The following is a 23,946-nucleotide window of genomic DNA, read 5'->3' on the forward strand; positions in this document are numbered from 1 at the left end:
ACAATTACATTAGGCTCTTTATGTCCAATGAGACCATACAAACAGGAGAAAAACTCAGCATAGTTCTCCTGTTAAGATTTTGAATTCTAGATTCTTTTTATTTTTAAGGGAGAATCCAAAGTGAAAAACAGCACTAAATACTACAGTATTCTCTGCAATGTTTGCAATTTTCCCTTCTTCCACATGAACAGCTTAATAGTTTATCTTTTCCTTAATTGCAAAACACACACAGAATAGAATTTTTTTATGCAGAAACAGTGAGTACTTATCAAGTTTATCCAATTCCTAAGTGAAATAGGCCTTGAAGAATCTGTTTCATATGACCATTAAAAGATTTAGTTCACAATGTGGTAAGAAAAGTTACCAGTTATTACATTCTTCATAAACCACTGAACCCATTTCAAAGAAACTTCCATGGTAGTCACAAGGACAGTCCATAGGCTTGACACACAATTCATTTTCATAAATTAAGCCTAGAAGAAATAAAATAACAAGAAAAAAGTGAAATATCCATGACAATGGCTGACAGAGCACTAACAATTATATACAAAAACAACCCCAATGGTAATTTCAGTATGATAATAAATCTCGAGACTATTTGTTAGTCATTTTCACCAAAAGAAGTGCATTTGAATTATATTAAATAAATTATATTACAGGGATCAAGACACTAAATTTCTTGAGATACAGTAAACATAGTTAAAAAAACCCTAATATTTAATTACTGGGTGAGAAGGAGAGGAAACCACACATATACAAAATAACAAACCCAAACATACAGGCCATGCTGCTTTGAATACCTTTGGCTTATTTTCTAACACATCTACAAATCTTTGCCTCTATGGTCCTCATTTTACTGATTTTATTTTTGCCTTTTTTCCTTATTACTATAATTTTTTTTCTTACTAGAGGACCAGGAAAAAAAAAAGGCTTTACCATAAAAGACATAATTTATGACAAATATGATTAAACTTATAAATAATCAGGATACATATAAGAGGCAGGACTTGAAGACCCATGGCATAACTTTCTCTGTCCTCTTTTAGATGGAATTTGGTACTAAACAGAAGCCAATAACTAGGGGAAAACTGGATATCAAAATCTAATTTGGTGATGAGGGCAAAGTTTTGCTACAGACCACACTGCTAAAGACCTCACTTGCCAGAATGGTACAACAATCCAAAAGCCTCAATTTCAAAACCTGTTCCTGGCCACAGGAATCAGTTTTATTTATGCAATGGTTTTGAGCTTTTCTAAGCACCCTAACCAGGAAAAAGAATGTAAAACAAAAGAACCCAAGCCACCAAAATAATCCTCCCCCTAACCAACAAGAAACAAACAGCAACCACCACAAGCAGGAGGATGCCTGCCCTGTAATAACAGAGCAAATCCCATTTGTCACTGGAATTGTGTAGCTGTACAGCTAGAATGTGGACCTGAGCTGAAACCTATTCCTACTTTCTAGAGGGAGGAAAAGGCTCCTGTCAGTAAGGAAAACAAGGTCAGTTATCCACACTGTTGGCACTCAGTTTATAAAGAGCTCCTGCTTTCAATCTGGGTAGGTCAGAGAGGGATGCAAACCTGGGGAGGAACAACCTGAACGTTGTGTGGAAGCAGGTGTGTCCCTGAGGAGCAGAACTCACCATCTGGGCAGTAGCAGCCATCAACGCAGTGCAGCTCACTGCCAATGCACTGGGACTGCTGGTGACAGGAAACAGGGCAGCAGCTGATGCATTCACTGTAGGCCAAGGGCTCAGCACAGGCAATGACTGAAACACAGGAACAGACAGAGAAATGAAAAGGTCTAGAGCTACTGTCACAGGGCACCAATGGATTGCACATGCTCCTTTCAGGGACCTATCTTCTGGCATGTCAGTTGAGTATCTGTTCTCTAGATAAACACTAAACGATGTCTAAAACAATGGCTTTCCTAACACAGAGAGGACTGGCACATATTTACATATTCACATTCTCTCCATTAAAGGTGCATCAAGCAGGAATAATCTTAAACCATACTTTATCACAGCAGAGAGCTATTTAGATTCCCAGACCATCATCAGAAGCAGTCAGGACACTCATTAACAGAGATTTTTTGGAACCACAGTGGAAATCTTCCATCATGGATGACAAAGCAGTTTTGGTCCTGTGTTCCAGGCAGGCAACCAAGTCAGATAACATCTTTCAAACTTACATTATGTGACTTGTAAGATGAAGTCTTATGCAAGTGCAATTTAGATTTGATTTTAACACTCGTGACATACATTTTATATATCACAAAGCCATGAAAACTTTGGCAATATTTGAAAGAGTAGCTCCATGAAAATAAAAATGTTTAACCATCTTAAAGAATCACCTTGTAATAAAATTTTAAAAAGTTCAGTACAAATTGCACATATTAAAGAGAAAATCCATTGCATTTATGTAGCCTTGAAGTGAGTTTGACTCACTTAATCATTTCATTATGAATTATATGAGCCCAAAATTGGAGAAAGGCAAAGAACTGAAACTATGAAGGGCAGCCTTTTCAAAACAGAAGGACCAAGCAGCATTTCCAAGTAGAGGAGCAGGGGCATTACCACACTGCTGGAAGTGCAGACGCCATCCATGAAGTGGCTTTCCTGCTTGGGCACACGCTCTGGCGTACTCGGTGAGCGCTCGACACCAAGTTGCATCATCAGCTGCTGACCTTACACAAACAAAAGGTGACATATTTTATACCTCCGTTCAAACACACCATCATAACCTCATGAATGCTCCTGCACTGCATTCAGCCTTGCTGTTTGAATCTAATTTAACAATGTTCTAAGGTACTCTGCTGTTGGACTGGGTTAAAAGTCTTAAAATGGTAAAAACTGCCTGCCACCCTCGAAGAGAGGTCATCAATGTAAGTTTCAATACTTTTGAGACCTGACACTATTTCCCTGAATAACTCCACAAAAGCCTGAAATACAGCAGTATAGGGAGACTTCAGTAAAGCTCTTAATTTTTACAGGAGTAATATCTTGCAGAAAAGTCACAAGAAGGAAGTGTAAAATTTCTACCAGTGAGCCACCAGGGTACAAGAAATGGAAATTATCTTCTGACCTGCCTTATTTTTTTTTAATTTAACTAGTCAAAACTGCTCAGAACAGGAGTATAGCAGATTATGAAATGTTAGCATAAGTTCAAATGGTTATCAAATTCCTCTTTTCAATGGATGACCATACAGCATGCAGAAGCCAAACCTGCCCATTGACTCTGACTTTTCACTATAGTAAGAGGCTTTAGAACGGCAGAAAGCACCTAAGGATGTTGCACACTCAGAATCAAAACAGATGACATATTCAAAGGAGACAGACTAACACAACTGGAAAATATCTGGGCCTGAATTTGATCATTCTTATACCAAAGAAAACAGGAACAATTCCACAGCATTCCACAGTGGTAAAACCAGAACAAATGAGAAAAGTAAAATAACAGAACAATGTTAGATAAATGTCACAAATCAGCTCATTTAACATTTATAATTCATTCTTATGATAAAAGGACCATGTTTTTTTTTTTTATAAAAGCTTTGAATTACCAACTTACATGCAGAGAATGTCACAAATCAGTTCATTTAATATTTATAATTCATTCTTATGACAAAAGGACTGTGGTTTTTTTTTTTTTTTATAAAAGCTTTGAATTACCCAAAAACATTCACTTACATGCAGAGGTCATTTGTGCAGCTTGCCATAAAAGAAAGAGGACTCACATACTCATGACATTGTTTAAATGGGGGATGTAACAGGATATTACACAGAGCATATGCCCTCTGAAATGAAAGAGACAGCTGTTGTAATGAGGTTTGCAAAAATAAACATAAGCAGAATAAAATAGAATGCTCTGGAAAATCAGAATAGACATCTGTCTGTGTCTAGGAATCACTTTCCTCTCACCAAACAGAAGCAGAGTTTAGTAATACATTGCTCTCCATGTCAGAGTTTCCATAACATTGAATCTTTCATCCAAGGTCATAGCAGTGCCCAAAAAGGGCACAGATAATTTTGCAACTAAGCCAAGACAATCTGAAAAAGCCTTCATTTCAATTGAATTATACAGTAAAAGGCAAGAGAAATAAACCATAGCTGGCACCAGCTTTAGCTTCAAAGCACTTTAAGGGTTGTATCCTGAAAATACTAATTAAAAGGAAAAACTGCTTCAAAGTCATGGAAAAAAGCAACAATAATTCTCTTTTTAAACACTGGCAAATAATGACAGAGCAAATAATGCTCTGACTCTGGTTTTGCTTCCCTGCTTCTTTCTATCCTTCCTATGGATAAGTTCTAGAAGAATCCCACATTTTACAACTTGTGACTCATTCAGCTTCATAGTCAAGCAGTTCTTTTGGCTGCTATGCAGACAGCATAATATTGGAACATATCAAGAATTAAATACAAAAGAAAGGGAAGGGCAGTGCGTGATGAGAGGACAAGGGAAGACCTTTTGCAGCAAGCATTTTAATTAATCTCTCCCAAAAAAGATGCTAATATTTCCAGTCTCCTTCAAAGCTTTAAAAGTTGTCAATTTGAATTTTCAGTGAATAATTTAAGTCAAATTCTTGCTCCAATTAGAATCACCAGCTATGTCAATAACCCTTTTGTGTTGATCCAAACCTGCAGAGATTCGTGGCTTTGTGTCAGGCACGGTGGCTCACTGAGAAGAGATTTGTCCCAGTCAGGTGTTCCTTGTGGAGGATTTTCCTGCCAGCTCTCTACAAATTCTGTTACATCATCTGTCAGCTTTCCTACACAAGATACACACACAGAATCACACAGTCACTTCAAAGAACAACAGTGTTTCTATAGGATTTCCCAGGGAAACGTTTCAATAATCAAAGCACACCAAGAACAGAACACCTAACCCTTCCCAATACCAAGTGAATCAGCTGAAATCAATCTGGTCCTTTCAAGAAGCAAAAAAATACTTTTAAAAGGAACTAGAGAAGTGGGTTTTCAGGTGGCAGAAAACAGCTTAAGCAACTTGGCAAAGAAGGGATTTAAGGGAGAAGGACTACGCCTGCCTTAGTCCATCAATGGAATAAAGGAAGGAAAAGGTTTAATAAAAAATCTTAAATTAATAAATAATATATAGGTCAATGCTGCTACTTTATGATAGAATGCCCAACAGGGAGTCCAAACCCTAGAAAAGTGAGGCACTCCTGGGTCATTGCAATGGTACAAAATTATTGTCTGAATTAGCCAAATATGGGTGTGATTCTTATTTAAGTAGAAATGTCCACACTAGGGTTAAACCAATTAATCCATCATTATTATTATCCACCTTGTACAGGCGGTGGCATTGATTACTGCTTGGATTACCCAAAAATGCATATCTTGGCACATCTTTACTTCTACTGCTCCCCAAGCCAAGTGGATAAAGCTCATGCACAGTGAATTCACTCACTTGTGCTACAAATGCAGCTTTAAGTGCTGGAGACACTAAGAAAGGTGAGAGGAGAGAGAAAAGTCTCTGGGGAAATGACCCTTTGATCTTGGTGTTAGTATAAAAACCTTGATTTAGTGAGCAAAGTATCAGTGGGGGTAATGACTGTTAACTGGGCAGGGCTGGTGCTTTCTGAAACTGAGGGGAATGCACCAAAAACAGAGGAAACCACATCCACTCTGAGCTCTGAGGGACTGCTCTACAGAAATATCCTCACGTTAAACAGGAGCCAACAGTCAAACAGCCCAAAGCAGTATCTCCAGAAGTTTTTATGGCCTCACTTGGGATACTTTTCAAAGGACTGTTTTTTTCCCCCCGTTTTGGTTGGTTTTTTTTCCTTACTCATTATATAGATGTCTTCACTCACTATTTACTGAAAGCCAAGCCTTTTGGAAGTGTCTGAAGTTGACATTGAAAGATCACTGATTATTTCTGGAAGTGTTAGCACATATGAAATGCCAGATCAAACATGATTTGACAGTTTTCATTAATTTGATTTACTAGTTATTGATTTATTTCCAATAGCAATACCTCAGGCTTCCACAGGCCACAAAATTTCTAAAAGGGCAGTGAACATTTAAAAGCAGATTTTACCTTTCAGGTCCCAGGAAAATGAAATACAAATACCATTGTAGATAATTGAGTAAGACAGCTTTAAAATCTTCCTCCCAAGAGCCCCACCTACACTGAAACTGGTCCTCTTCAGTAAATATAATCTAGCAGAAGTACCTCCATAACCTATTTTCCATTTCAAAAGTCACCCATCTTAAATTCAATCAGCATTACAACTGAAAACTAAGAAGGTAATATTGCACAACTGGAAGTATCTTAAATACTCACCATAACTAGTTTCCAGATCATCCTGCAGAACAGCATTGTTGTTCCCACACAGTCCGTGGGTTTTGCCCAGGTACTCTGGTGCCATTTTGATGTACACTGCAGATGTACCATCCCAAGCCAGGGTAAAGGCATACTGGTGCCTGACCAGGAAGTATCCAGCTAGTTTCTGGATGTGTAGGTTTCCAATAACATAAGGTAATTTTACTCTGGAATGACAACACAGAACCAAAAATAATATTATGTTAGGAAATGTAACCATTAAAAAGAAATTACTTGCTGATGCCTTCCTCATACAACTGAAAATCCATGATGTAAATACTGAATAACTCCACTAAATGAAATAAATTTGCAAATAACAGCAAAGATCATGAATGCCAATGATTATATTTAATTCTATATACCACTAATTTAGCTATCACCTTTCTCGGACACAACTCTGTAAATGGAGAGTAATTATTGCAGCTGTGGTCTGGTTGCTTTTTCAGTCTACCAAAGAACATGTTTACATCTCTTATCAAAATGGTACCATGATATTAACTCCAGTGTAACCACAGCATGAGAAACATGACTGCAATTACCCAAATCCTTTGTAGGTGACTTCACTGCTCATCCTTATCTGTTCATCTCCAGAAAAGAATAAACTAATGGACCTTTTGCAGGAATAAGGAGAAGAATGGCATTCAGGATCATTATTCACCTGCCAAATAAAATCACAAAATCAACATTTTAACCAAATTCTTAATAATAAACACATAACAGAACTAATACCCCCAAATCTGCACTCTGCATGGGAACAAGAAGTTTGGTCCCCCTCTTGTGGAAAAAACTGAGCAGTTCATAGCCATGGTCATGGAGTTGTCTTTTCACAGCTCTGAGTGAACAAAGAAGGTTTTGGAAAGACACACATCAGTCTTATTCCTGACAATCCTGTGGGAAAGACATTTCGTGCTGCTCTTGTGAGCCAGCGAAGGCTTTCTGGAAATAAGGAAAGCCCCGGATCTCTCTCAAGGAACACACCAAGGCTATCACTATGACAACGTGATGGAAGAGAGCAAGTAGAAAGTTACAGACTTCAGCTGGCTCACAGAATGACGTGGCACCCTGTTCACCCATTGAGAACTTAGTCTTTTTCTTATGACCAATGGGCAATGTATGTTTCTGTTAAGTAAATGTAAATATCTTGAAAAACTATGAAAGCAACATGTTGCTGTAACAAATCTCTTGCACACCCTTCTGATGGAGTCTTGGTGCTTTGCTCCGTGTCGCGCTCTATAGCGACATATTCCAGCTGTTTACATCCTAGGCTATGGTAACACGTAGCCCATATCATGTTAAAATCACCTCTAGATTACATTTTACAACCCCCTATTACCATCTCAAGTTATTTTTAATCTCCTAAAAATAATACATTATTAGCATGTTCAACAACAATTCAAAAGAACATAGAAGTGCCATTCCCTACCTGTATGGAAAAGCTCTGTTCATCTAGTTCAGCGTGTCTCACAAGGGCATATGTGGATTTTCCAGAAAAGTAGTAATAGAGTCCATCAAAAGTTTCAAAGTTATACTGGCCCCATGTCCTGCATATATGATCTCTTTCAGCACCTGTGTTGTACACTAACAAAAGGAGAGTCACTTGAGACACAGCGCTGTTTTTTGGATACGGACAGGAGCCGAGGTGGAGCAGTGCATGCCACATGCTGTGAATATAATGACATAAAAGAAGGGAGGGAGAAAATGCTACAGCATGAAGGGAAGCTTTAGGCAGAGAGTAGTCATTGTAGCTGTGGGAACACGAGTGCAAGCCCAGGAACCCAGTCAGATTTCTCTCTTTGCACACCTGTCTGGCATCGCGGCCCCGTCGCGTTAAATCGACTGCAGTTGCACAGCTCTCGGTACACACACTCCCCTCCATTAAAACATGCAAGAGAATCTGAGAGGAAAAAGAAACAAGGCATGTCAAAAATAAAGTCTGATAGTTTTCTTTCTTAACACCCAGTTCTCTCACTGAATGTAACTCTGAGAATGACAGGAGTTGCTAATTTAGCAATAAGGTCATGGAGAACCTAACCGGGCCCACAAAAATGAAACAGTGTGAAGGCTTCAAGCTGAGTTATACAGTCAGATTCATTAATCTATTGCACCTTTAAAGAAGCCAAATTAAGATGTCTGTGACATCTGTTGGTCTGACATGTTTCCAGTCCTTTAAACAGCGACTAGAGGAAGTGAACAAGTACGCACCACAAAGAACACCAGAGCCTACATCCACACACAAGTAACACCCTATGGGCAAGCTCTGCCAGGAGGAGAGCAAGCTACCTTACAGATACATGTGTTCTGATCCCAGCTATGTATCCTTACCTGCCTGCCCTCCTTCCACCTCACAGCTTCCAAGTACACCATCCACAAACACTTTCCATAAAGACACAGATCTCTGACTTGCAATGACAGGTTTGGGTTTGGGTGAGGGAGGTGTTGTTCTGTTTTGGTTTTTTTATTTATATTTTCCCTATGAAGATCTCTATCAAAACATGGCAAAATTTTTCACAGTATAAAGAAAAACGTGCACAAGAAGAAATAAAGTTTCCTGTTACTAAATTTAAACTTAATGATTAAATCTTCTAAAAAATTGTGATCCATTTACTTATTTTGCTAGTATTTGCTAGTATGTTAGTATGCTAGTATGCTAGTATTTTGCTAGTATGTTTAGGAAAGGATTTTAATTTTAATAATTTGCTATTATGCAATCATAGAAGTTTTTGTACTTTAGAATACAGACTGCTTCTGTTGCAGAAAGCAGACAGGTTGCTCAGAAGAAACGGTTTCATGAAGATACAAACTGAAGGCTCAGCCTTCTTTTCTTTATCTTTACAAATACATCATTCTTGAAATAATCCTAAAATGGTTTGGGTTGGAAGGGACCTTAAAGACCATCTTGTTCCAACCCCACTGGACCAGGTCTGTCAAAGCCCCATCCCACTTGGCCTTGAACACTTCCAAGGATGGGGCATCCACATCTCTGAGCAAACCTATTCTAGTGTCTCATCACCCTTATAGTAATTAATTTCTCATTAATATCTTACCTAAACTTATTCCCTTTCAACTTCAAGCCATTACCATTTCCATTTGCAATCCCATTATAAATACTAAGTAATTATTTGAAGATTTTTAAAATGTCCAAACAATTAATTTTGACTCCCTTGCTTTCAACAAGCAGTCTCCCACCCTCCAACCAAAAAAAAAAAAGAAAAAAAAGAAAAGAAAAGAAAGAAAAAAGAGGAGGAAAAAAGGCCATGCTTAAAAGAACAAGCCAGGTAGATAAAGTAAAAGGTAATGCTTCTTTGCCTGCTAGCCCAATTATCCTGTTCCTTTCCCTGCCTGGCCAGTGTCAGGTCAATAAAAAATAATGCAAGCACCGTGCAGAAAGGTCCCTACTTACCCTGACTGAGCCATCTCATTTACATGCTCACAGTGACCAATCTTGTCAATAATGCAAAAGCCTATTCCTCTTGTCAAGAGAGGCAGACATTGATCTCTTTCATCTTGAGTGTCATGAGACCTGTGTAACCAGAGCTCTGGTCTCTGTTCTTTGCTTCTCTAAGATTAAGCCCTGTTGCCTGTCCAGTTACAATAATGTGCAATTAGGCTGCAAGTCATGTTCCTCTGAGCCGTAGAGGAAGTTAGCCCTCTTTTGATGTTTCAGGTTGAATGATTCCACTCTAAGCATGGCTCAGGTAACCTGCTCCAAGACATGTTTGTTCAGATTGTGCAAACAGTCAGCTGACCTGGGGACCCTTGCTGTCACTGTGAAGGATCTCCCTGGCTCTATTTTAGAGAGAAAGAGTGTTAGTCAAAACTGAATCAAAAAAAAAAATCAAATTACTCAATCCCAAGCATTTTTTTTCTTTAAGAAGATCTCTTCTGCCTGTGTGTGAACGATTCTAAGAAAATATTATTATCTCAGTTGTTGTATTTGCTTATATCCCTTTTTACATCACTGTTAAGTGTCTTTCCTTACACTGCATAGAACATCTGTGTGTGCAAACAGTAATAATTAAGCAGGTAATGAGGGAAGCAGCATTGTCGCAGATCACATTTAATGCTCCTATTACTCTAAGCATGGCCTCCTTTAATCATCCCATTCTGATCCATTAACACAGAAATACTTCCCAAAGTATTCAGAAAAAATATCCTGTAACAAGGGGTCCATTCTAATCTTTGACATTAAAGGAATATGAGCTCTCCAAATAAGCTAACCCATACGACCACATCAAAAGTTTCTCTCCACTAGAAATGCGAGAAACATTTTCATACTTGCAGAAAAGGAAAAGACATCAAGACTAACTGAAAGTTAAAATTAGGAAAACTTACAGAAGAATATTTTGTCCTCCATTAACCTGAAAGCAACACCTGTTAAAAACTCCTCAGCTCCTCTTTCCCCTTTGACATTATGCCAGTTGAGTGCACTGGGTTGGAATCTGAAACTGAAAACTGGTGAGAATTTTCGAGCAGAAAATAGTAGGCCTAAGTGGCATGATTTGACTCACATAAATAATAATGGCATTTCTAGAACCTGAAGATCACCATGATAATTCCACCATCGTTCTCATGAAGCAACCAGCCTCAAAGTCCTTTTTCAAATAGGATTAAGACTTGGGATCATTTTGTAACACAGGTCTGAATTCTACTCTGCTCTTCTCAGCTTAAACACTCCAACCCCCTGTAATTACTGACTAGGCTGCAGCCCCGTGTGTAGGGTTATTTTAGTCCCTTGAGCACATGGGCCTCCTTTTCAGTCCATCCCATTTTTAAACTCTTCTATAAGCAGTAGCAGAACCTTGACCCATTATTTATCAGAGCCTTTGAAAAAGTGTGACTCCAATCCAGCCTCCCTGCAAGGGGCTCTGCAGAGCAGTGTCCAAGCTCCACACAGAGACATTCCCTAGAAGCATCATGGTATCTGTTCAAACGCATCCTGCATCTTCACCAAAATACAAATTTATTTTTAATTATTATTATTGATGCAATGTATTTTGGGGCTTTGCATCTCTGATATGGCACACTTAGCTTTATCTGCTTTCTTACATTACTTCTTTCTCCAATGAATACTTAAAATCTCCTGAATTTATTTCAATTCCAGTTGAACTATGTCCTGACTTGTTCATCCATGATTTGGTCATCTGAGCCAACATGGTCATTAGGAATAAAATAAGTAATTTATATAATGTGGAGCCCTTGAGCATGAAGTGAGATAGAGTCACAAAAGAAATGCTCTCCTCTTGGACCACAAGGAAGTAACTGCAAAGAAACCTTCTCTACATATTCCACACAAAAGATAAGATACTAAATGAAAGAAACATCTAAAATAAAATTTTCTCACTTTCATTCAAGAAAACACCCATTTTGAAATACTTGATTTTTCCTTTAACTATCACATGAATACAAATGCTTGAGCTCAGGTCTGACCTCACAGTAATACACCATTATCACCAGTACACTACTAATACTTTAAAATTTGTACCTGATGTGTACTATTCCATGAGTATTTTTCTGTAAAACATTAAGTACTTCCTAGTATTACTATTTTTTTTACTATTTTAAACACAGCATGAAAAAAAAAATGCTTAATGCAAAATAGTAGACACAGATTTCCTTCCAGGGTATTCATTACTAGATTCACTTGGACAGAAAAGTTTAAGTATGAAAGATTAATGTAGAAATCTGAAGTGAAAGTTTTGCTAAACCAAGATAGATACAACATCCAGCCCATGCCTTCAGTTCTTATGATTCTGCCTAGGCATCAACTTTGACCCAAGCAGCTTTAGAAATTTGAGGTCGTTTACAGAAATAGACAGGAATTCTATTTTTCAGAATTCTTTAAAAATTATACATTTTTAAAGTAACTATGCAAGATTTGAAGAGTAGTTCAGTTGAAGAGTCTGAAGGTAATCGCAGTACTAAAATAACCAATTATTTAAAAATCAACAAATTTTATTCTTGAATGGAAAAGTGAAAAAGCAAAGCAGATCAGGATAAGAATTAACAAGAAATCTAAATCAGATCTAAAGCCACACATAAAAGAGTAGAATATATACTTAAAATGTAATATTTCAATTTTTGCAGTCAACTTCCCTGAAACTCTACGTTTTGTAACTTTGCATAATTTCCACTGCACGTTTCTCTAGGTGCAAGTATTCAGGTGCTCCTTCAGCTATGGCAGAATTAACACAACAAGCATTTCCTGCATTCTTTTTTACCCTTCAACTTCCTAGCCTTTGAGAGCACCTGCCTGCAGTGGCACAGGCTTTCCCTGGCACACAGGCTTCAGCAGGATGCCATTTTACAGGATGTAAAATTTTTCTCTCTGGGATTCTGAGGTGAATGAGATTTTAACCCTTCAGTTTTAAGAGCCTTCCAGTTAGTTGCATATTTTCTGTTCTGGTACAATTTTAACAATTCAGTTCCAAGAGCCTTCCAGTTAGTTGCATATTTTCTGTTCTGGTACAATTTTAACAATTCAGTTCCAAGAGCCTTCCAGTTAGTTGCATATTTTCTGTTCTGGTACACCTCCTGAAATCAGTTTTCAAGCAGACATTGAAAGGCATAAACATCTTCTGTGACTTCCATGACTTATGCCTGTTACAGCATTTCAACACAAGAAAATTTGTAGTGCTTACAATGTTAGAAATTCTCAGCAGGAGCCTGAATACTTCCAGAAATAATTTGGTTTGCCTGTTCCAGGTTCTTAATATGCTTTAGCTCAGGAGTTCCCTGTTTGGGCCTTTTTTTTTATTTAATTAATTGTTTGTTATTTTTTAAATTTTGCATGAGTAAGATTTTTGTGGAAGGAAGTTAAAAGTTGAACAGCTACATAAACTGCATGTTAACTTCAATTATTCTGATACACATTTCAAATCCTGTGTTCCCTGGCTACAAGAAACTACCACAGAACTTTTCTCATGGTCTTTGCTTGTGCTAATGCAAATTTTTCATTCCGTTGACAGATAAGACACTACATCACTTTCTGAAATGCTTTCATTTGACTAATACAACACAAAGGTAAAGAGATCTCTTGCAAAAGTGATGCACTCATTCCACAGAAAACACATTGGTTTATCTTTATAGAGTTACAGAATGCAAGAAAAACTGGTATTGCATGAAGAATTGACTGCAATATAATTTCATAATAATCACAGTTCTACAAGTATTTCAAAGAATAATTTTCTTGGAGACACTGCTAAAGTAGAGAAAGCAGATGACAGCTGCTGTTTTGGTTTGGGTTTTTTTGCCATTGATTTGGGTTTCTATTTGTTCAGGTTTGTAAACAAAGAAGGTTTATTATCTCATATATCCCCAGATGTTTGCAAATCCCACTCCATGGGCAGAGCTTTGGTCTCTCCAGTTTAGAGAGAGATGCATGAGCAGCTTGCATCTCTCTCTAAACTGGAGAGACCAAAAGGAAAAACTATTTTTCTAAGTATTAGGAGCACTGTACAATACAGATCAGGTTATTCTTTTGTTTTTTAACAAGTCTTTCACATACAGACAATAGACTCTATTTGCCACACACTTTACTGTGATTTAAAAAGTAAACTTTCAAGCCTATGCATTCCACTGTTTAAAAGACTTGAATAGTGCTGATTTTATTTGCCTTCAAGTATGGGCAATCATTGATAATTTTTAAGGTTTGTTTTCAACAGCATTGCCTTTCCAAAACAAATACATCAGAAATGGAAAACCCGCACTGAATAGTTCTGCCTCACAGAAAGAAAACAAAAACTTTATACTGTTACATCTACAGAGAGCAATAAAACCTAATTCTTGCCATCATTACTGCATGCTCCTCTAGAAGCTTAGCCATGTGATGAGTCAGCATGAGACATCTGTAAATACTTTATTTTCCCTAGCTCCACATTTATTCTTCCATTTCTTAAATATTAGGGCTATTTAAGAAGCAATAAACTTGCACATAAACCCTTGACAAAAGCTCTTTAATATAAGTTTTGCAAAGGGTTTATGTGCATAGTTTTTATTGTACACTTGAACAGTAACACACCTTAGAAGCTTTTTTCCAGATCTGAAGCAAAAAACGAAACCTACTAGTTCTAATTAAAGAAATTTTCACTAGGAAAAGACTAAACCCAGGGAAACAAACAAAATTATTATGACAAAAAATTTCTCAGCATGATCTGCATATCTTCTCTTTGTCAGCTGCCTTATTTAGTATATAAAAAAGGCAAAACAACTTCTTGGTCAATAAGATGGTGCAAGCCTCAAAAACAGAGGAAGTTTTATCAGTATAGCATGCTAGGTTTCTAAAGCAATTTTATCATACAGAAGCTATGATTTTTTCATAAACTGGAGAGCTATTAATAGGTAATAGTTTTTATTTGAGCAATATTATGCTTCCCTAAACTCTTGTAAATCATTCCTCCACATTCAGCTACACACTTCGCAAAACATTCTGAAAACAGTGTGTACTGAAGACATTAAAAGCTTCTGGAGATTACACAACCCTTGTCACAAATTATGAGCCCATTCCACATATCTTGCTCTTGGGGCTGTAAAGCTATGAGATGCAAACTGAGACTCTTCACTCTAAGGTAGGTCCCACATCCAATGCAATCAGGCTGACTAAAGAGAAATTAGAGAGTTTGCAAAACTAACTAAAATTACTCAGAATTATTTTGCCTCATTCTTCTGCTGTGTACAACACAAGCATGACACAGACCCTTCTCAGAGTTAACACAGAAAACCCTTACCCTTTACCAGAGGTATTTTAAGCCTGTCCACTTCTGAAAAGAAGATGAATCAAAAACTAAAGACGCACATTCCTCAAGGAAACGCCCACCACTGCAAGCTGGTGGCCAAAAGGGCCTTATCCTGCTAACCCATAGATGGCACACACAAAAAGCATCTGCAGGTTACCTCAGCAAAAACAAACAACCAACCTCCAAGCACAAAAAAGGATAGGCAATTTACTGGTGTCTAAATATCAATCCACATTTTTACGTATACCACTATAAGAGAAGGCTTCCTTTCCAAAAACCCTTTACTACAAAACCTGTGGTTAGGAATAGTCTTCCAAATTATCAAATTAGAACCAGGTGTAAACTTGAAGCTAGGTGAAGCTCCACAACAAATTTCCATACTCCTGGGTACCCTTGAAACCAAACAAGGTAAAACCTCATTATCATTAAGGCCTGTATTACCTATTTTAGAATTTTTTTCTTCCTAGGAATGATTAAACAATGCAGAAAATAAGGGACTGGAGATGTCACTTTATGTAGAAACATAAAAAACTTACTGGGTGGTTCACATTTCATACTGTGAATTCTCCTGTTCCGAGCCAAGGACATTGCTGTAGGTGAAGTGTTATAAACTGCCATTCCAGACTCCTTTCAGAAAGAACAAAGAAATCAGCAGCTATAAACAAGACACTTAAAAATCTCTTCTGTCTGTCAGTAAATTCACCATTTTTAGTAAGATCATTGGTTTGTATTGGCTTACTATAAAGTTCTCAAAAAACACCACTGTAAAGTAAAAAGTACACTCTACTCAAGACTTCAATATTTTTCTTCTTCCTTCCTCCTAAAACCACTTCTTACTGAAGATTCTGCTCAACAAGCTAACCCAGAAAGAAACAAAAAAGTTTATTACTACATCTTGAATTCTTGGTGGGAGAACCTTTATCCAGGAGCATTCACTATTATTGGTGGTTGATTTGGTTACCTGTTTGCAGTTATGTGACATTTTTTCTTTGCTGAGCTTTTCCCAGAAAGAGCAGGGAGAAAGCAAAGAGAAAGGTGACTCCCTCTGAGGAGCCACGAACAAGGACTACAAAGCAACCTTGCCTTTTCCCACCCTCGAACAAGGGAGCGGGAACCACACACCCTAATTACATTTCAGCAACGTGCCATGAGTGACACAGTTGAGTTGCCAAGACAAACCACATCCAAAAACCTGAGTGCTGAGCTGTAGTGACCCGATACTGCCAGCTCATTTACCTCTACCGAGAGGCAAGAAGGCTCCCACAAAGCAATTGTTGACCTCAGCTTTTCCTCGAGCAAGGATGCTTTGCACAGCACATAACTTCTTGAACAAGCTAAAGCTTTAGATACAATCACACAATCTTTTCTCGCTTTCTAGCACTAAAATGCAGACAGTATCCCAGCAATGTACAGGTATATTATTGAGGAGCACATCATGCCGACGACAACCAGAACACACAACCCTGTGTCCCGCACCGCCAGCCCCCTCACAGTGCTCTGCCCGGGCAGCGGCGCTGGGAGCTGGCACCTCCTGAACTCATCAGCCCCACGAGCCCGGGATGCAATGTGGTGGATGCTCTCTTTCCGGGGCCTGCCTGGTGGGAAGCTGCCCACCCCGGTGTCCCGGTGTCCCCAGCGAGGTGCCGCGCTGCCCAGCCCGGCCCGCATCCTCACCTGCGCCGCCGCGGCGAGGCCGCCCCCGCTCCGGGCTCCCGCGGCGCTGCCTGGGCTGAGGGGAGAAAAGAGCAGGGTTGGCTCGGCCCGGGCAGCGCAGGCACCCAGCCAGCCCGGAACGAGCCCGCTGCGCCCCGGCCGGCTCTTACCTGGGGAGCGGCAGGTCCAGGTCGGCCGGGAGCTCCGCCCGGGCACCCCACGGACACAGGGCTGGAAGGCGAGGGCGGCAGGTTAGTGATGGCCCGGGCTGCCCTGTCCACCCTCACATTCCCATGCCGTGCCGTGCGGTGCCCGGCCGGCGGGACACTCACCTGAGGACAGCCAGGCGCCCAGCAGCGCTCCGAGCAGGAGCCGGGTCTCCATGCGGGCGGCAGCACGTCCCGCGGAGCTGCGGCCGCTACCTGCGCCCCGAGCTCATCCCGCCCTCCCGGGCGGGGCGGCCGGGGGGTTTATCCGCCGCCCGCCCCCGGCCCGGCCCTGCCCGGACACCGCCCCTCGCCCGGCAGCGGGGTCCGGCCCCGCCATCGCCTCTGCCGCCCTGGCTGTGCCCGCTGCTGACCTCGCCGCCTCCACACGTTCACTTCCATTTGCCCGCTCTCCGCGGTTTTGGGAGGTTCGTGTGCCGCTGTCTCGGCAGCAGCAGCCGCGATCGCCGCTCCCAGCGCCCGCTCCAGCGGAGCCGGGGCTGCTCCCGCAGCTCCGGGGATGGGCACGGACCGAGCCCGGCCCGGAGCCGCCCGCTCCTGCCGGGAGCGGCAAATCCTGTCCGTGCTCAGCACGGAGCAGCGGCCCCACTGAAAGAGGTGTCAGGGCTTGAATAATTTCAGGCGTAAGTGAGACATACACTGGATGCAGCATGCAGCTAAGGTGTATGGATGGTTTCCATAGCTTCTGATAACTTTTTTTTTACTATAAATTCACACTCTGGAGCTCTCTTTGGAGCCTTTTCCATGTTTATTCCTCCTATTTTTTCTTTTTTTCACCCTTCATGATTAAATGTGCTTCCTCCCATTATGTTTTTTCCCTTTTCTCTCCTCCTATCACTGTTACCTTTCCTGTTATTTTCCCTTTCCCATCTGCTGCTGTCTCTCTCCCCATCATTCTTCAGGTTTGCATATCTTATGACAGAAGCTTTAGAAGCTGCCCATACCAGGTGAGAAACTGTCTCAGATAAAAAGGGGCCTTTTCTGACTGCTTTGGGAAGTCTGTTAACAGTAAGTCATTAAAAAGATCTCTTTTCTGCCTTTGTAATTTGTCCCTGTGGATTGTGTTTCTTGCGTTTCATTTCTAATGAAATGATGGAAAACTAGTGATGTTTTCACTGAGAATTCTGTTCCCTCCTGTAAGTGTTGGAGGGAGAATGTGCTTGAGAGAAAAAAAAAGTGAGAAATAAAAGATAGCCTTTAACTTTGACACAGCCTTTTCCAAATAACCCCAAACAAATTTTTAGAACTATGTGCTAGCCTCAGCCTATACCTGCTCTGAGTGCAGCATGTGCTTAGCTTTGGTGCACTTTCACTGATCCAAGTTACATTAATAGAAGTAGAGAAAGTAGATAAAAGCAGCAGGGATCAGGTTACACAACACACACTCTAATGTATTTCTTTGCCTACTAAATGAGCTGCTCACTTTGTTCATTTTCTCTTTGTACCACAAGTAGCAAACAAGAAATGAAGCTAATTTAGAACCAATTTAGATGCAATTTGATTTCTTCCTAGGAAAGATTTCATTATCTAAAAATACTAAACAGTCATAATTTTACCATCTTTTAATATACAGTGCATTTGAAGCAATGAAAACTTCAGAACCATCTCATAAATTTATTGATGATTATCGAACTTCCAGGTTTGGAGCAGGAGTTAGCTTTGTGGATTTGTTTGCTTTGTATTTAAGCACAGTAGAGCACAGGAATTCATGTAACAGCAGAATAACAGCCCACCAAGTCTGTCATCCTGCACTGTGTCCTTGATATGATGATTTGGAGCAGTTTTCACATCACCAAGAGAAGTTCCACAATTCTTTACTTCATGAAGGAGTTTCTGACTCCTGGAAAGTTTATCTGTGTCATAAAAACCAGTTACTTTCTTTCAAATGTACATAACTTTGAGCTTGGATAAGATCTATTCCTGTAAAGCCTTCTAGAAATGTTTGATAGATAATCAATGATTGTTCTAGATTATATGTAAATTTAGAGACAGAACATGGATGGATTCTAGTGCGTGCTTTAAATTTTTTGTGTTTCCTTCTTTCTCTTTTCAAATACAAGACAGTTTTGTTTTGCATGTGCATGGAAGAAAATCTGTAACCGTGTGGAGAGACTAGCTTTTTGTTATTGCGTGATACTGGAACTTAGGTAAAAGTGATTTATGAATTAATAGTTGCAATTATAAGAGAAAAACGTTTTCTGAAAACAACTGTATTAATTTGTATACAGGCTTAATATGCACTCCTCTCATATTCCTAACACCTGATATGAGAAATGGGTAGTGTAATGAGCCGATCTAGCTTACACAAGTTATCACACAGAAATAATAAAATAGAACACAGGGGCTTCCACAGAATGGATTTTTTTTTTTAAATCATGTTTTTATATGTATTCATATAAGTTTCCACTCGGTTGGAAGGAGGAGAGGTAAGTTACCTGTCCTTAAGCAAACCCTGCTCTCTCTGGAGTGATGTGGTTAAAGGTGATTCTGCGTGGAGACCGAGAGAGTTGGGTGAGCAGGTGTCCTCCAGTCACTACCCTCCTGATTGAGGAAATCTATGATCTTGAACCACAGTAGGGAAAGCCGGAGAAGAACCAGCTCAAGACAAATAGTATGAAAGAGATTAGTCCAAAATAGGTTTCTTTTCAAGTGCTCCGAGCTTGATTCTTCTGCAGTTACTCACAGCAGCCAGAGACTATTTGTAAGCAACAACATTGTGGGAAAGGCTGGGGGAATTTTGATTTCGACAATGATGCGTTAGCTTCACTCTGCTTTCCTAAAGAAGTTGAGATTATTTGCCGTACAACAGTTTATTGAAGCAATTTTTTTTCTGTTTGTTTGGGGTCAGATTGTTTTTTGTTTGGTTGTTTTGTTTTTAACCCGGGTGTTTTAAAGTTCACATCTTCGTGCTTTCCTTAAAACTATTAGTGTTACTGACAGGCATGCATACCTACAAAGACAGGAGGGAAATTGCTATGGGAGCTGAGTGCCGTGTGAGGAGAGCCAGTTGTACAAACCATCTCAGGGAGAAGCCCGGCTAGCACACCGCGGGGCAGGGCGCCGTGTATGGATGGATGTTATTTTCCTTTTCCTTTTCCTTTCTCGGCCGCTCCGGCCGCAAGCCCAGGGCGGGTAGCGCTGCCCGGCTGCTCGTCCCCGGCCATGCCGGGGCTGCCGGAGGCGGCGGCGGGCGCGCCTCTCACCGCCCCGGGGCGCGGCCTCACCGCATCCGCGCAGCGCCCGCACCCGCACCATGGAGCGCCGCGTCGCCCGAGAGTTCCGGCACAAGGTGAGGCGGCGGGGACGGCCGGGGCCGCCTCCCCGGCTGCAGCGGAGGCTGCGGGCGGCACAGCCCCCCTGGCCGGGCACGGCTGTGTCCCGCTGAGCCGCGGGGCAGGAAGGGAGAAGCTCGGGGACTTTGCACTGCCCTGCCACCGGCGCGGGTGGCAGCCTCCTGGGACGGGATGGGTGTTAAAGCCTTTAGAGAGGGAGAGAAGAGGAACGTTCCCCAGTGCACGAGCGTTTTCAGGGCTTGGAACAGTTAATTTTTTGTTGCGTGCCCCGCTGGAGCCGGTGCTGCTCGGGGCAGGTGCTGGAGCCCAGGCGCTGGCAGTGCCCGCTCAGCCCTGCGCGCACCCGGCGGGGCTCGGCCCGCTCGGGTTCCACCTTAACATTCCCGGCGCAGCTGTGCGCTCATGTGCAAACGCACTTGATACATGGAGCGGCTCGGGCTGCCTGGCTCCGTCGTTTTGTCATTTATCCGGTTAAATAAGTGCTCGGCAGAGCGCAAAATTGAATGAGCGAAGAACTCTCAAAAAGCTCTAATTATAAGGGAAGGAGGAGGAAAATAGTTTACATGTGTAAAAGATGTTTTTGCCAAGCCGTTTAGGACTCTCTCAGATTGAGGTTTTCTGCAGTGTTTTGTGGGGGGTTGTTTTGTTTTGTGAAGGAAGATGTGGTTGATTTGATTTGGGTTTTTGTTTGTTTTTTGGGGTTTTTTTATCTGCTAAGACATGCAATTTCCACAAAGTAATGTTTTATAGAAGTATCTGCCACCTGGTAATAAACACATTAACCAAGGGATTGTTAGGATGAATTAGAGGGACTTCAAGAACACTTCTGTATGTCAAATTGGAGTTCAGGAACATTAAGGACCTGGATATTCCATAATGATGACTGCAGCCATCTAGCACGTTGATTCTGCCTTGCTCCCTATTACTGTATAACTCAAGAGTGGGTTGTGCAACGTTTCTGTACAGACTCTGGTTTCTGGGTGGGTGGTTACTGTCTTGAACTTTAAACCTTCTCCCTTTCATTGCTGCTATAATTCATAAATCATTCAAGCCCCACCCCTGATAACATAACATATTGTCGGTGTTGCTGCAAACAGCTGGGATGCAAATATCAGTGATAGCTTTATCTGAGTTAGAAGACATTGAAACAGGTCTTTTTTTATTTTGTATCATCCTGCTTCTAGTGACCTCTGTGGCATCCACAGTCTTGGATGCTTACTTTTTCTGTGACATATCAGTGAAGGTGCTCACTACAAGATCTAAATTTCCTCAGTTAATGGCAGTTATCTTTCTTTACCTTTTTTCTTAGTTTCTTCTTTCTTAGCAATTTTAATCAGTTTCCTTATCAACCAAGCAACAATGTAAAATATGTTATATGTCCAAACCAGTTTTTTCCCTTTCCTTCAATAGTTTTCCAAAATCGTTGTAGCTTAAACAGGATTTTATACTCTTCTTTGAAATCTGGCAGATTGTGATAGTGCTAACATATTGCATTATTGTAATCTGAACTTTTTCCACACCAAAAAAGTGCTTTTTCCTCCCCACAGCTTCTATTCTACTGAATAAACTTAAGTAGACTTCTTGACAGACTTCATTTTTTTGTATGTATGTAGGTGCAGATTGTGTAATGACTTTTTATTAGTTTCTTTGAAAAGCAGTGCAATGTATATAGTGACAAATAGAGCATAAACAACTCTTTGTATTGTAGGATTATCAATGATACAACTACTATGAAGACTCTTTAAATAATCACTGAAGGCTTGAGGTTGAGGTTGAACCTGGAGGTTCTCTTCCCAATGCTCAGGGCCACCAAGAGCTGATTGTCCGGATGGATTTTCTTAAATATCCTTGGTTTAAAAGTTGTGAAATCACATATCCCATGACTCCACAGTAATTAGATACTAAAAAGTTACACCATGTCAGCACACTTTTTTTTTTTTAATAGCGGGGGATGATATTTTAGGATTTATGAAATTAGAGTCAGCTTTTAGAAGCTCATGATAAGTCCAGGTAAAGCATATGTTTTCAGTAAGACTTAACCCCAAGGAGTTAAAGAATTAGGAGAATTGCATGAGATGCAGGTGGCTATGATGCAGTGATAATTGATGGAAGAGAAGACAGCAGGAGGAGAATGACCCATTAGTAGGGGTGTCCCAGGATGATTAACCCAGCTGTAGCAGTCTGAATATATTAGAAATCACCTGGGGGCTGGGTTTTATCAGACGAGAAGGAAGTTGCTGGTTAGGATGAGAAGGGCAGGAGTCAAACAGAAAGACTGCATATTTTGTCAGAAGAAATAGCAGAATTTTGATGTGGCCCTGCATTTTCTGAGAGGAAAGGAGGATGTGTCTACCAGCAAGTATACCAGGAGAGAAATTGAATTGTTGATTTTTGCTTTCCCTCTTAGGAAAAAGAGATGATAGTTTTGTCCTTTGCTGTGTAGGGTTGAGGCACTTAAACTTTTAATGTTCTTTGTGGGACACTGCTCATACAGTATCTTAGCTGGGGATTGAGCTCTGTATTTTACCACTCAGGGAAGTAAAAAAATGGATGTGGGAATTAGTTTGACCTTGAGTTTTACCTTTACAATTAGCCTTGCCTCGAGTCTGTGCACAGTATTGCTGAAGTTTTGATTGCAAACATTTTATTTCCTTTTAAGACAGACTTTATGCTATGTGTTTTGAAATTCACTGTGAATAAATAGCATTCATTGGTATAACTGTAACACAATCTTGACCTGCATGTAGCTTTCTGGCCTTTAGGTGTTTTGAAAGTGTCTTTTTCCAGAGGAGACAAGTAACAGAAAACCACCTAAATGCGAAGTCTTGCTGGCTTTAGAGAGCCAGAAGGTACAAGTAATAGAAAACCACTGGTATGTGAAGTCTTGCTGGCTTTAGAGAGCCAAGTGGGACAAAAGGAATATGAAGCATGTATTTAGTTTAGAACATAATACAAACCATTGCAAACCTGGAAAGAAAGGGCCTTTCTTTAAGTATGCAAATTGCTTCTCAGTCTTCACGTCACAGTAATATTACCCTTTAGGTCAGATGTAAATTGTTTTCCTAAACATCAGGCTTGTCCAGATGTAAAACTGATGTGGTGTGGCCTCTCACTACAAGTAAGATTAGTGGGGGTCTCACTGTCACTGAATATAAATTGAACACCTCATGTAAGAATTTGGGTTTGGTTTTCTTTTGCTTTAATTTACTGTAATTATCCAAGAGCGGGCATAGTAATATGACACTGGTTTAAGTAAAGGTACTATTAGTGGGGGAGGAAAGAATAACTAGCAAGTTCTATCAGTTAAGAGCTGGAGCAAAGAGGAACAGAGGTGTAGCAGTTTGCATAATGCTATAAGTGAGCTCCTGAAATCGGTGGTTTGGACGACAGCACAGAGATTGTATCTCAGCTGGTGGTTTTATCTGTGACAGCATGTGCTACATTAACGAGTGGCCAAAAAGGTTTCTGAAGACATTTATTCAACAGTACAGTGATTATCAGGTAAGACAAATGATATTACTGTAACAATACTACTGATGAAGGGAAATCTAGCATACAGAATATATCAGGATTCACCACCTTGTCTAATTCTTGTCATAGTAATTTTAGAAAGTCTTGTTGTGTGACACTGTGAGGTATGCTCTTTTGCAAAAACATGTTTATCTTTAAAAAATTATTTTTTCTTGATGAAATTTT

General features: G+C 40.3%; 2 protein-coding genes across 2 annotated transcripts in view; one reads left to right on the forward strand and one right to left on the reverse strand.

The window, feature by feature from the left end:
* Positions 1-17,183, reverse strand: part of OTOG (otogelin) — a 94,789-nt gene extending 77,606 nt beyond the window's left edge. The window contains exons 1-13 of the mRNA XM_041415095.1: positions 17,063-17,183; positions 16,901-16,961; positions 16,752-16,806; positions 15,614-15,704; positions 8,147-8,239; positions 7,769-7,923; positions 6,885-7,003; positions 6,307-6,512; positions 4,638-4,768; positions 3,690-3,796; positions 2,577-2,686; positions 1,644-1,769; positions 365-473 (exon numbers count right to left, since the gene is read on the reverse strand). Of these exons, the coding sequence (XP_041271029.1) occupies positions 365-473; positions 1,644-1,769; positions 2,577-2,686; positions 3,690-3,796; positions 4,638-4,768; positions 6,307-6,512; positions 6,885-7,003; positions 7,769-7,923; positions 8,147-8,239; positions 15,614-15,704; positions 16,752-16,806; positions 16,901-16,961; positions 17,063-17,114 (1,415 nt within the window). The 5' untranslated portion in view covers positions 17,115-17,183. The remainder of the gene's footprint in view (positions 1-364; positions 474-1,643; positions 1,770-2,576; positions 2,687-3,689; positions 3,797-4,637; positions 4,769-6,306; positions 6,513-6,884; positions 7,004-7,768; positions 7,924-8,146; positions 8,240-15,613; positions 15,705-16,751; positions 16,807-16,900; positions 16,962-17,062) is intronic.
* A 3,004-nt stretch (positions 17,184-20,187) lies between these two features.
* Positions 20,188-23,946, forward strand: part of USH1C (USH1 protein network component harmonin) — a 47,039-nt gene continuing 43,280 nt past the window's right edge. Inside the window, exon 1 of the mRNA XM_041414969.1 lies at positions 20,188-20,246. Within this exon, the coding sequence (XP_041270903.1) occupies positions 20,211-20,246 (36 nt within the window). The 5' untranslated portion in view covers positions 20,188-20,210. The remainder of the gene's footprint in view (positions 20,247-23,946) is intronic.

The sequence above is a fragment of the Onychostruthus taczanowskii genome, unplaced genomic scaffold (assembly GCF_017590055.1).
Source record: "Onychostruthus taczanowskii isolate IOZ18803 unplaced genomic scaffold, ASM1759005v1 scaffold49, whole genome shotgun sequence".
In the NCBI taxonomy this organism is placed as follows: domain Eukaryota; kingdom Metazoa; phylum Chordata; class Aves; order Passeriformes; family Passeridae; genus Onychostruthus; species Onychostruthus taczanowskii.